The 13,664-nt window shown below is 34.5% G+C and overlaps 1 protein-coding gene across 5 annotated transcripts in view; it reads left to right on the top strand.

The window, feature by feature from the left end:
- Positions 1-13,664, top strand: part of VPS13C (vacuolar protein sorting 13 homolog C) — a 182,293-nt gene that overhangs the window by 166,048 nt on the left and 2,581 nt on the right. For 3 of the 5 annotated variants that reach the window (XM_027572704.2, XM_027572703.2, XM_027572707.2), the window contains 2 exons: positions 4,519-4,607; positions 12,424-12,547. In XM_027572704.2, coding sequence (XP_027428505.1) covers positions 4,519-4,607; positions 12,424-12,547 — 213 coding nt within the window. Of the gene's footprint in view, positions 1-313; positions 2,550-4,518; positions 4,608-12,423; positions 12,548-13,664 lie in introns of those variants that run through there. The other 2 variants (XR_003516050.1, XM_027572705.1) reach the window with 2 other exon arrangements.

The raw sequence follows: 13,664 nt of genomic DNA, 5'->3' as shown, positions 1-13,664 counted from the left end.
GCTGGAGGAGAGAAAAAAAAGATTATGCACAATTACAGTCTTTTTAAACCTTAAAAATATTTTAAGGTGCATTTTTTTGGCTTTTATTTTAGTTTAAACTTTACTACATTTAAATAATATATACATACGTAAATTCCTTTTCTCCCTTGACTGGAATCCCCTCTCCCCCAAAATTTATTAATATTTTCCTACTTTGACTTCAAAATAATACGACTCTTCATTGTTCTTAGTCTTTGGTTTTTATTGTATGTGATTACATTTTATCTTTCTGCATGCTTCTAACTTTATTTTCTTTCTTTTTCTGCCTACACAGCAAGAACCGGAAATACAGGAGTAAATGTTTCCTATCCTACTACTTGATTTCATCCTTAAAAATCAAAACAAACTGTGGTATTAATTGACTGTCTTTGATTTATTTAGATTGAGTGTTCATTTCAGTGAAGTCTTCTTTACAACTCTCCCCTCTCTCTCAACTTTTTATGGTAGTGGCTTGACTACACACAAAGGTGGTGGTATTCCTGGTAATACTGCACAGGAATAAGGGATCAGTATAAAAGATTAAAGGGTGTAGGAAATTAACTCTCCTCTTTTTTTAGTTGGTGAAAGACTTTCTTGTGTCCAGAAGCAGACAATTTTACTATCATTTGGAAAATTTTATCTTTTCTTATGGTATTCATGTACTTTCAGGTAAAGTCGAAAAACAAGGACAATTCTCGTGTCCAATCTATTATGTGTTCTTTACATTTGTGAGTCCTGATGATGGAATTACATAACTATGTGTCACCCTTCACCCAAGATTGACTCAAATTATGGGGCTGTTAACTGGGGCATATGTTTTAATAATTGAAATATAAGTTGCTATTGATCCGTCCTTAGACCTCAGATAAGAGTTGAGACATGAATTTTGAGATTTTCCTTAATCTCTTTTTTCTTTTTTTACCTCTCAGTACTCTTGCTAGTCAAATGCCAATCATTTTATAATTATGTTATATACATTCTCAGCCTTCAGCATTTTTGCTTTTCAGAACTTGAATCTCCTTGTTAGTTATGCTTATTTCACAATTAGTGTTTTTAATTAACATAAAAAGAAGTTGAACATATAATTTGGCAAATTATTTAAGTGTCCCCTGAATTTATAAATATCTTTATTTTGTATAGATATCTGTATTTTTAAAAAACCAACCCTTTTAGCTTTTAAGTTCTTAAAGAGGATTTGTTATCTTAGAACAAAAATAATTCTAAACTATTATTTTGAAATTAGTACCCTTGTAGTTAGTTCTGAAAATAAATTGTGTTTTGATTTCTCTCCTTATTATAAATGATAGAGATGTTTGATTTGATTTAGCAGCATCTTATCTGGCAGCTTTCATTCTTCTCCCCAAAATTGAAACCAAAGTGTACACTTATATTTAATGTGCCATCCATTTAAAGAGAGTGAAACTGCTGACATATAACTGTTCAGTTGGACTCTATACTGTTTAAACTGCAGTTACCGAAAGAATAAGTTGAATGCTTCTTATTTAAAACAAGCACTTTAAAGAAGAAAGAATGACAGCCAAAGATCAGCCGGAAACCATAGCTGACAAACTTTTCTTGTGCCTAGATAATTGAGGGTTGGCAAAAATGTCACCGCATGTACAGTTTCTCTGAGAACCAAGCACATAACTAATTCAAGATGCTGTCTTAAATCATCACTAATAATTAGCCTTCCTTCTTAGGTAAAAGTAACGGTTTTTAATTTTCCTGGATATATTGAAATTTTAATGAGACTTGACTTTTGGGAAATTGTATAACTGTTTAAATTTTTTTCTTATGGTTTACTTTTTGTTTGTTTAGCTCTATGTTATTAACCTTGTGATTTCCCTTTTTACAATTGCATGTCTATAAACACAAAATTCAAGTAACTTTTTATTATTTTAGCTAAATATATCTTGTCTGATTTATTAGTTTTTGTTGTGATATCAGACAGCCTTTTAAACTTTAATATATTATTATAGTTACCAGAAGAAATAGAATGGTTGTACATTAATGAGAGGACGTGGTAATTTTTTTCCATGGATGACAAGGATAGGCAAATTCAGGTTATTTCATTCCTTGCCTATCTTGCTGTAATCACTTTGGTATGAAGTATTTATTGATTATCTGAACTGTGCTGGATATACAAAAAAAATAAGACTTCAGTCCTTAAGGGACCAAATATAACAAAATGTGTAAATAGTAAAGAGCACTATAGTGTAAAACTCTGTCCTCCCAGCCCTTACTGTAACATGGGTACATTCTAAATAATTTATTTGGGAATCTTTTCATTTACCCCATTTTCTTTTTCCCTTGAGTATTGCTCTGTATTCTTTACTTAGCTTTGAAAGTTACTAAATCATATACTTTGTTTTCATAGGATATGCTTTCCTGCTTATCCTTTATTCTCCTAAGATAATTACTGTTTACACATGCATATATGCACGCACACATGCGCGCACACACACATACATACACACACACACCCATACATACACACATACACATATACACACACATACATGTACACATACACACACATATATACACACATACACACACACATACACATACACATATATATAGACAGTTTTTATTTAATATTCTTTTGGCTCACATACTTACGACTATATAATATTTAAAATGGTGTTTGTTGCTTTTTTATTTTAATTATGTTTTTCCATGTTCATAGAAATGCTTCATTCTTAATTCTTGCATTACCGTCTCTTGAAGTAACCTTACAGTGTGTATTTGACCGTTCCAAGTTGTTGGCATTGAAGATGCTTCTGTTATTTTACTAATAGTAATAATTCTGTGATAAACATCATTACGCATATTGCTTTTTCGTGTGTTATTTCCTTAGAATTTACTTGAAAATATTGAATGCTTTTGCTAAAATATTGTAAATTCTTCAAGTTGCATTTTGGGAAGGGAGAGTGAGTATTTTATCAGCTAATCTGGTTTCCTGCTGCCATCAGTGACTGAATATCTTAATCTGATCTCAGAGTGTAGTGGATTTTAGTTGAGCTGAAAACAATTTCTATAAGTGTAGTGTGACGATAAATTATACTTTAAAAGCTTTCAGTGGTTCAAAGCACAACAGCCTGATAACTAATGAAAATGCATACAAGATGGAGAGTGGGTAGTACTTCTTTCACATTGCATCTCAGATCTAAATATTTTAACACTTAAATTTCAAAGCTGAAAATAAATGTACTTAATTGTTCTATTCATTTCCCATTTTCTCTTTATTAAAGAACTTAATGTATAAATGTTAAAAGATTTTAGCTAATTCACACAGGCAAGATGTGAAACAAGTGACTTTAAATTCCACTTGTTTCTGAGACTCATTCTGAAGATGAGATCCCACTTCTTTGGGGATTCATCTTCTCTGTTCCTGGCTTTTCATAATTGTCAAGGAATGACTGAACTGAGGATTTTTGAAAAAATGTGTATGTAAGCATTAAAATAACAACAGATGTGTTTGCTTGTGATTATTATTGATTATGTTTTCCTTTTGATAATATTGATGTTGTATTCTGGGTTACAAATGTCACAGTCTTATTAGGTATGTTTTTGTTCTGTAGTTTCATATACATTATATCATCTGATCTTTAATCATGCATTATAGATAATGTCAATAATGTTTCACTAGCACTGATTATAAAAAATAACTTCATTTTTTAATGTGTGCTAATTTAAATCACAATAGTTTGGAGATAGTTGAAATGAAAATAAATGTATTTTAATGTGCTACCATTTATACTTGAATTACTTAATGCTTGTTTATTGACTTTAGCAATAAATTGTGCCAGCTATTTGAAATCTTAGAAATTCTTTGTGTTAATATTGACATTATATTTTCTTTTCTATCAAGAATATAATTTGTTACATACATGTACTTTTCATGCATGTTTAATCTATAAGACCAAATTCTCAAAAACAGTAAATATCGGTTATCTTGGAATTTTATTATGTGTATATCTATCTCTGTGTAAATCAGTGGTTCTTAACCTCTGAGAAGGATCACAGACCACTTAAAAAATCTGATGAAAAATACGAACCATCCTCTGAAAAAAGTTGCAGAACCACATTTTCAAAATGATACATGCTATTTTAGGTGGTTCATAGACCTCCCAGAGTTCTTCCATGGACCCGAGATTAAGAACCCCTGTAATGTTAATGTCACACCCATTAATGAAAATGTGTGATTATTTCTGCTAAATATTTTTAAACCTCTGAGTTATCACAGAATGAGGATATATTTTATCAGAAGATCACTTAGTAAGCATTTAATACAGATTTGTCGTTTAAGGCACAGTGGAAGTTAATTTATAAACATGCTGTGAATATTTTTCTAGCTTCACATGCCAATATTGTGCCTTTGTTTCTAATAATTTTTTCCCTAACTAGCACTGTTACTATAATTAACTAATACATAGTATTGGAAATACTATTTGGATGCTTGTACTATGCAAATCTTGAGTCTTGTTTTCTTTTCAGAATCATATCAAAAAGTTAGAAGGAGAGACTTATCGATACCACTGTGCTATTTCTGGAAGCAAGAAGACAATCCTTATGGTTACAAATAGGTATTAACTTCAAGTGACATTTTTTCAAATGCAAACTACATAGATGATAAGACTTTTGAAAACTAAAATGGCAGAGGATTTGGAGAACTACACTTAAATTATAAAATGTTCATTGTCATTAAATCAAAAAAATACAGTCTAGATGGGTCCTTTAAGGTTACCCGTTCCAACCCTCTTGTTTTGGAGATGCTGAAACTGAGACTTAGTATGACTTAGAGTGTTATCCCAGTTACACAGCTACTGAGTGGAGTCTAGAATGGACTTTGTAGGTGTAATAGTCATACTGTTACGTGTGAATTGTAAATCCAGCTATGGAGACTGAATTCATGAGTCACCTTTTCTTACTAGGTTTTATTTTAGATGATTAGCCTACCTTTTTTAAGGATGGTATTACTTCTGTGTGTTTTTCTAATTTTTTTCTAAGTGTTTTGGGAGTGGTAGGTAATTTTTCCAAATAAAAGAACTTAAACTACTAAGTTTTATTTTCCTGAGATTTTTCCTATATCACGTATTTCAAAATGACTATTATATGTTAATAATTTTCAAAACCTTCTAAGTTATGTATTTCATAGGACTAAGAGTACTTACAGTAGACAGAAATCTGTGTTAGATTCCTTACTACTGCATTGAAATACATTCGGATGGGAAGAAGAAAAAGGAGAACTAAAATGACAGGATTCTGATTTAAACCATGAGCTTTTTCAAGGAGTTAACCAACCAGTCATATGATTTGTCCATTAAGTAAAAATATTCACAAAACAATCTAAAAAGTGTTTTTTACTGATTGGACAAGTAATCATTTATTTTTTTATCCCCATAATTTTGTATTTTATCCATTAGATTAGGCCAAAAACAATGTTTATTTGTATTATATGTTGTACTTAGCTGGAATGACAATGTGTTAATTCATTTTAAAATTGTATACCTTTTATATAATTCAACACTAGGTAATGGAAATCAGGGGTTTTTTGGTGGGGGGTTGTTTCTGGTAATAATACTTTAGAACTTGTTTGATTTAGGTATTTTGTGGGAATATTACTGTATACATTATATATCTGGTTTTTCCTCAAGTAAAATGAAAAATCATAGTAATTTTAAATCTAATCACACAGCTTTTTGGTGTTTAAAAAAAATGACTCTTTCATTGCTAGACTTATGCTTATTTGCATTGTAGATAATACAGATCAAGAGTCAACAAAATTTCTTTAAAGGGCCAGATTGTAAATATTTAGGCTTCGACGGCCATACTGTGTTTCCCAGCTATTCAGCTCTGTCCTTGTGGTGGGAAAACACTCATGGACAATTTGTAAATGAATGGGGGATGGCTGTGTTCCTGTAAGATCTTATTTACTAACACAGGCCATGGGCTGGATTTGGCTCACAGGCTGTAGTTTGCCCACCCCTGATAAAGACAATAATTTAAAGGATGAAAATAAAGTAACCATACATTGTGGTTTGTCTAGGACAGAGCTGGTTTGCACTTTTTGTCCCAGTGAAATTATTAGTAGCCACCCCTTTCATTCTTAAAAATGTCCTCATTTGAATCATAAATTATGATAACCCCTAAAAATAGCCTTTACCAGCAATCCTACCAGTTGGCTATATATGTATTTTGTAAAAACTATGTATTTCTTCAGCCAGCTGCAGTATATGTATTTTGTAAAAACTACAAAAAATATATTATGTATATTTAACTAACCTAGGTTTTTCACCAAACAATGTATTATGATCATCTTCCCAGACCATTAGATGTTCTTAGACAACATGGTTTTTAATGACTGTACTGTTGTATTTATGGATATATTCTGACTTATTCAGATGCTGCCTTCCTATTTGATACTTAGTGTTTTCTTCCCAATATTATAAACACGTCTTTGCAGCTAAGTCTTTTTTTCTATAATTATTTCCTTAGGATGAGTTCTTATCAGTGAGATTGCTGATTTAGAAACTGAAGATTTTTGAGACCCTTTTATATATTGCCAACTTGTTTTATCAGAACAATTATATTGATTTTTTTTTTACATACAACTAACAGTGTAAGAGAATGCCCTTTATCCTGTGAGTTTTGCTAAGACTAGTGTTATTTAAACTTTGTTTTTGCTAACTTAATGGGCAGAAAATAGTTCTTTGTTTTAATTAGCATTTATTTGATTGCTAATGAATATGAGCATTTTATACATTCATCATCGATGTATATTTTCTGTTCCATGAATTGTTTTTTCATATCCTTTGTTCATTTTTTATTATGTTGGTCTTTTTCTTACTGAATTTAAGTAACATTTTATAAATTAATATTAGCCCTTTTTACCCAATGTATTATTAATATTATGATTACTTTTTGAGTTTTCCAATATATATAGGGCTTTTAATTTTTCCATATTGAAATTCATCCAAAATTTGGTCTGAATTTTTTTTTCATCAGTTTTTAGAAAGAAAATACGAGTTCTCATGACCCAATTTATTTGGCCATATCTCCCCTAGTTGGTCCTAACTCCTGCTTAGTATTTTATTTTAGTAATCTTCATTAGGAAATTGTTCTCTGAATAGACATTTTTTTTTTAACCATCTGTGTTAGTCTGTATGGGCTACTGTAACAAAAATTCTATGGACAGGCATCTTAAACAACAAACATTTATTTCACACAGTTCTGGAGGCTGAGAAGTCCAAGATCAGTGTGCCAGCAGTTTCTGTGTCTGGTGAGGGCTCACTTCCCGGTTCATAGACGGCTGTCTTCTTGCTCTATCCTCACATGGCAAAAGTGGTGAGGGAGTGTTCTCAGCTGTCTTTTATAAGGGCACTGTTCCCATTCCTGAGGGCTCCAACCTCATGATCTAATCACCCCCAAAGTCTCCACCTCTGATACCATCACATCAGGGTTGGGATTTGATGTATGACTTGGGGGAAGATATAAACATTCCAACCATTGCACTATCAATGTCTGACAGAAATAGGGACACAGATAATAGTGATATCTTCTGTTCCCTCCTCATCTAAAGGGGGACCTGTACATTATTAGTGACATCACAGTGTGCTGGGTGCTAAGATAAAGTGATATACAGAGACTCTGAAGACGGGAAAATCTCTTGGTCCAGTAAGGTGGGAACCAAGGTGTCAGGGTTAAGGTGTTAGGGAGGAGGTACTTGAGCTGGGTCTTCATACATGTAAATGGCAGACAGGGATAAAACAGTATGGCACTTTGAACGGCAAGATCATTTGAAATGGCTGGACAGAGTGTTGGTGGGGAAGCATTGGGAGGTGAAATAAGTTATAGGTGTCTGCTCATGACATCTGAAGGGTATAGATTTTATCATTAATGTGATGGAAGATCACTAATTTCTTTAAAAGTATAAACAGTTTATTGCTCATGATTGCAGCCTTTCACATAGATGTATGTACATATAGTTCACACATAAGTCCCTCTTTTTCTCACTCCCACTGAAGGCTTATACACAAGGACTAATATGATGAGGTTTGCAGTTTAGAAAGATCTCTGGCAGCAGTTTGGCTGCTGGATTGGAGGAGGATCACAATGGAGTCGGGAACCAGTTAGAGACCAGGTTAGTTTTCTATTGTTGCACAGAAAATTAACATAAAATTAGCAGCTTAAAACAACACAGACTTACTGTCTCACAGTTTCCCTGGTTCTGGAGTAGGCTATGGCATGGCGGGGCACTCTGCTCAGGGTCTTTCAGAGGCTTAAATCAAGGTGTAAACTTCCTTTCTGAAGGCTCTGGGAAAGAATTCACTTCTAAGCTCATTTAAATGTTGTTGGCAGAATTCAGTTCCTTGCAGTTGTAAGACTGATATCCTAGTTTCCTGGATCTCTGTCAGCTGGGCACCTGCTCTCAGCATCTGGAACCTACCCTCATTTTTGCCATGTGGCTTTCTGCATCTTCATCCCAGCAACCACACTCTGGATTCTCAGTCTCCAGCCCAGACTTAAAGGGCCCCTGTAGTTATGTGACCCCCATGCAGATAAACTTTTTCTTAAAATCACCTGTGCCTTCAAAAACAGACATATAGACCAATGAAACAGAATAGAGAGCCCAGATATGGACCCTCAACTCTGTGGTCAAATAATCTTTGACAAAGCAGGAAAAAATATGCAGTGGAAAAAAGACAGTCTCTTCAATAAATGGTGCTGGGAAAATTGGAGAGCTATAGACAGAAGAACGAAACTCAACCATTGTCTAACACCATACACAAAGATAAACTGAAAATGGATGAAAGACCTCAATGTGAGACAGGAATCCATCAAAATCCTAGAGGAGAACATAGGCAGTAACCTCTTTGACATCGACCACAGCAACTTCTTTCAAGATACATCTCCAAAGGCTAGTGAAATAAAAGCAAAAATGAACTTTTGGGACTTCATCAAGATAAAAAGCTTCTGCACAGCAAAGGAAACAGTCAACAAAACAAAGAGGCACCCCACAGAAAGGGAGAAGATATTTGCAAATGACACTATAGGCAAAGCACTGATTTCCAAGATCTGTAGAGAACTTCTTAGACTCAACGCCCAAAAAACAAGTCAAAAAACGAGCAGAAAACATGAACAGACACTTCTCCAAAGATGACATACAAATGGCTAACAAACACATGAAAAAATGTTCATCATCATTAGCCATCAGGGAAATTCAAATCAAAACCAGAGATATCATCTTACACCAGTTAGAATGGCAAAAATTGACAAGGCAAGAAACAAAGAAACCACCACCGAGAGGTTGTGGAGAAAGGGGAACCCTCTTACGCTGCTGGTAGAAATGCCAGTTGGTACAGCCACTTTGGAAAACAGTGTGGAAGTTCTTCACATTAAAAACAGCTATCCTATGACCGAGCAATTGCACTACTGGGTATTTACCCCAAAGACACAGATGTGGTGAAAAGAAGGGCCATATGCATCCCAATGTTCATAGCAGCAATGTCCGCAATAGCAAACTGTGGAAAGAGCCGAGATGCCCTTCAACAGATGAATGAATAAGGAAGATGTGATCCATATATACAATGGAATATTACTCAGCCATTAGAAAGGATGAATACCCAACTTTTACATCAACATGGATGGGACTGGAGGAGATTATGCTAAGGGAAATAAGTCAAGCAGAGAAAGTCAATTATCATATGGTTTCACTTATTTGTAGAACATAAGGAATAGCACGGAGGACATTAGGAGAAGGAAGGGAAAATTGAAGCGGAGGGTGGGGATCAGAGGGGGAGACAAACCATGAGAGACTATGGACTCAGAAACAAACTGAGGGTTTGAGAGGGGAAAGGGGTGGGGGGATGGGTTAGCCTGGTGATGGGTATTAAGGAGGGCACGTACTGCGTGGAACACTGGGTGTTACACAAAAACAATGAATCATGGATCACTACATCAAAAATTAATGATGTATGGTGACATAACATAATAAAATTAAATAAAAAATCACCTGTGCCTTATAATAAAATCTAATCTTGGGGGAGAAATCCATTATATTCATAGTCATGGGGATTATATAGGCCTATATACCAGAGGATGGAGAATCTTTGGGACCATCATAGAAGTCTGTCTGCCACACGGACTGTGGCAATTATCCCAATAGGAAGCAGTGAGGCTTACACTAAAATAATGAAGACAGATAATAAGGGGGCAGCCTTGAGAGACCAGGGCCTGGCAACTGATTGAATGTGGAAGAGAAGGGAATATGAGATGACTTTCTGGTTTGGGGCTCAAGTACCAAGAGGATTGGTATTACTATTTACAGTAATTTAAAGAAAAAGATTATTTTTATTTGTTTTTGAATTTAGTGAGTTTGACATAGATTTGAGGTGTCAAAGTAGAGGTGTCTCAGTAGTCAGGGGACAGATACAGATGTAGATTATAAATGTAGGTGTAGGTCATTGGAGTTCGGATAAGGATTGGAGTTGAGATCTTGGAGATTTTCTGAGAGAGTGTGTCAAATAGAAGACCAAGATGGTAAACATGGAACAGGAGGAAGAGAATGACAGAGATTTAGGGTGGTAGGAGAACAATATTATTATTGGCATGGTCAGGAGAAGAGAGAATTTAACGACAGTGGGAATGGTGAATTTGCATTTGACACAGTGATTTGTAATAGTTATCTGTAACTCTTAGCTCTTGGGATTCTTTCTCTTCTGGAACAGGAGGCAGAGGGAATGGAATCTGCTTCCTTGAGACTGTTCGGAATATGGTGTGGTGTTGAAGGATGTCACAAGGATGAGAGGGCACTACTGGTATTTGTAGGCTGGGGCTAGGGATGCTGAACTTCCTACAGTACACAGCAGTCCCAAGTCAGCCCTAAATTCCTGTTGTTCCTCTGTTGAGAAATACAGTGCCGGGGGTTTATTTCCATCCCCACCCTCCATCAGTCACCAAGTTCATTCAGCTCTACTTCTAAGCGTCTAGAACCTAGCTTGCTCTCCCCCCTTGTCAGAGCTGCTGCCTTAACTGAGGTTCTCACTGTTTCCTGGTTGGACTAGCATAGTAACTTTCTACCTTGATTGTCTATCCCACCTCTCCTTCCTAGGGCCATGACTCTAAAATAGGAAACTTGATCATGAAATTTCCCATTGCCTATAGATTTAAGTCAAAATTTACTAAAATTGCAACAACAACAACAACAACAAAAATACCCACAAAAAAACTTCACGATCTGACACTAAGCTAATTTTCTCACCTCTGTGTAGATCTAGTATTCCAACTACAGACCTCTACATTCATCAAATAAACCTTCCCTTATACTCCTCTTTATGTCAATGCTCTGCTCCCTTTGTCTGGACTGTCTCTGCCCTTTCCCACCTGGAGAACTTTCTTTCAAGAGTCCACTCTTATACCACATACTTTACCCACATAATCAGTCCCTCTTTCTGGTGCTCCTGAAGAATTTTTCTCACACTGTGCTTCTGCACTCATCACACTGTGCTGTCGGATATATTCACATGTTTATTTCCCTTCTAACCTAGGAGTGCCTCTCAAGCAGAAATCCTACCTTCTTTGTTTCTCCAGCACCCTGGATATTTGTAGAATTATCAGTTCCTCTACTTTCCTAGTTATACTTTCTGTAATAGAAACTTCAGAATCAAGTATGGTTATATCAGTAATTAATCTGAATCACACACTGGGAAATCAATGTGGTTGTCTTTTAAGGATTCTTTTTCCTTTTTTTAAGGACGATTTTTCTTTTCTTTCCTTTTCTTTCTTCTTCTTCTTCCCCTCCTCCTCCATGTTTTTTTGCTATTGAGTAAAATGGGATACCTACTCTGTGATACAGTACGTCACTGTTAAAGTGTTCAAACCTGATATTTATTAGTAGGCCTAAAATGAATCTTTGCTGACATTTGAGGTTTGTGACATTTCCTGCACGTTCTTTCTTGACTGGGAGGCATAAATGATTGACAGTAAAGAGCAATTAATAATTTTCCAAGTAAAACATTTTCAGGGGCTTCTGCCTTTATTGCTTCCCAGATGAGAGTACAGCCTGTTCCTTACATGTTTCAAAGATGATTTCAGTTTTTCGGTCAGTTAAAAAAAAGGACACTTTTCTGAATTTTGCAAGATTTGCAGAAGGGGAATTTTTGAAAGTCTGCCGTGTTAGTTGGTAGGTACTGTATTTGCTTTTTGACAGTTACCTAGATTTTTTATTTTTTAATGTGAAGTGTTAAAATTGTGAAGCATACTGATTTTTTTTTTTTTTTTTAGTGCCAGGTTATATTGTTTACTGAGTGAGTACTGCCTATGACATCCACAGAGTGAAATATTAGAATAATTAATATCTTTATGACTACCTGAGTGTTTTTGTTTTCTTTTGCAAAATAGGCGAGTGTTGTGTATAAATGAAGTTGAAATCCTCGGCCGTATGTCCATAGACTGGCAGTGTCCATTTGAAGATTTTGTACTTCCTCCCAGTGTCCATGGAAACCTGCTAAAAATTTCAGTCAAGGTAAGAAAACATGAATCACATGTTTAGAGCCAAGACTTTGTTAAACGAGTGGAAACCAGTGCTTTCTGGCTGCCTTACAGTTAACTACACAGAGTGTTTGAAGGATCATCACTATGATGATGATTATATTACTGTTACTATAATATGGTGAAATGTAAGGAAAGATGTATAATCAATTTATTTCTGTACTGTATTTTTTTTACAGTCCTTGATTGTGTTGAGTGTCCAGTGAAAAAATTAGGATGTTGATGCTTTCTTTTTTGGTAGAATAAAGCATTAGTAAATACAGTTTTTTTGTTTGTTTTTTTACTTCATAGGAATATTTTGCTGTAATCTTAGATGCTTTTTGGAACATGCCCTTTTTTAGGCTTTTAGGAGATTATTATAAATATTATATCTAAAACACTCATGTTTTATCATATTTGGCACTTACAGGATACTAATACAATTTAAGTATATGATAATACTCTTCCTTCCCATCATTTTCTAAAGAAGAACTTTTAATTACATAGCAAGTAATTAGCAGAAATGATACCCCAACCCTTTGCTTAGTTCTCAGGCCCACTTTACTCTGAAATGTATCATTTTTCTCATATATATTATAAATTTATTTTCACCCCTTTAAAAAAACTACAAATTGTCATTCTGAGGATGGTAATTCCTGGAGTATGTATTTTCTCCTAAACAATAATGATATTATCTCTATTACTGAAACTATCTGAAAAACATTTATCATAAAATTTAATAGAGATGCAGGTACTATTACCCTTTAATTTATGTTTTCTTTTCATAGAAGTTTACAAATAAAAGAAACTGTGAAACAATACCATTTTTGCATTTCAGCCTTATCTCATTGTGTAGAACGTCAAAATTGAAAGAGCCCCTTGATATATGAAACCTGGTTTTCAAAACAGAGAAGATTCTGTCACTCTGCATATATATTCAGTTATCACTTTTCTTTCACATCAGTGGTGAGAACTGACTCAATGTGTTTTACATTATATAAGAATTTTATCTATCAGCCAAGGAAATGAAGGAAGGGTTTTTTGATTTGTCAGATGTGGTGAGTTATCAAGTGGTGTTTCTGTAGGCTATTTATCATAGCCTGTAGAAAGCC

The sequence above is a fragment of the Zalophus californianus genome, chromosome 6 (genome assembly GCF_009762305.2).
Source record: "Zalophus californianus isolate mZalCal1 chromosome 6, mZalCal1.pri.v2, whole genome shotgun sequence".
Classification (NCBI taxonomy): Eukaryota; Metazoa; Chordata; class Mammalia; order Carnivora; family Otariidae; genus Zalophus; species Zalophus californianus.
The sequence above is the reverse complement of the archived record's forward strand: the minus strand, read 5'-3'. Positions and strand labels throughout refer to the sequence as shown.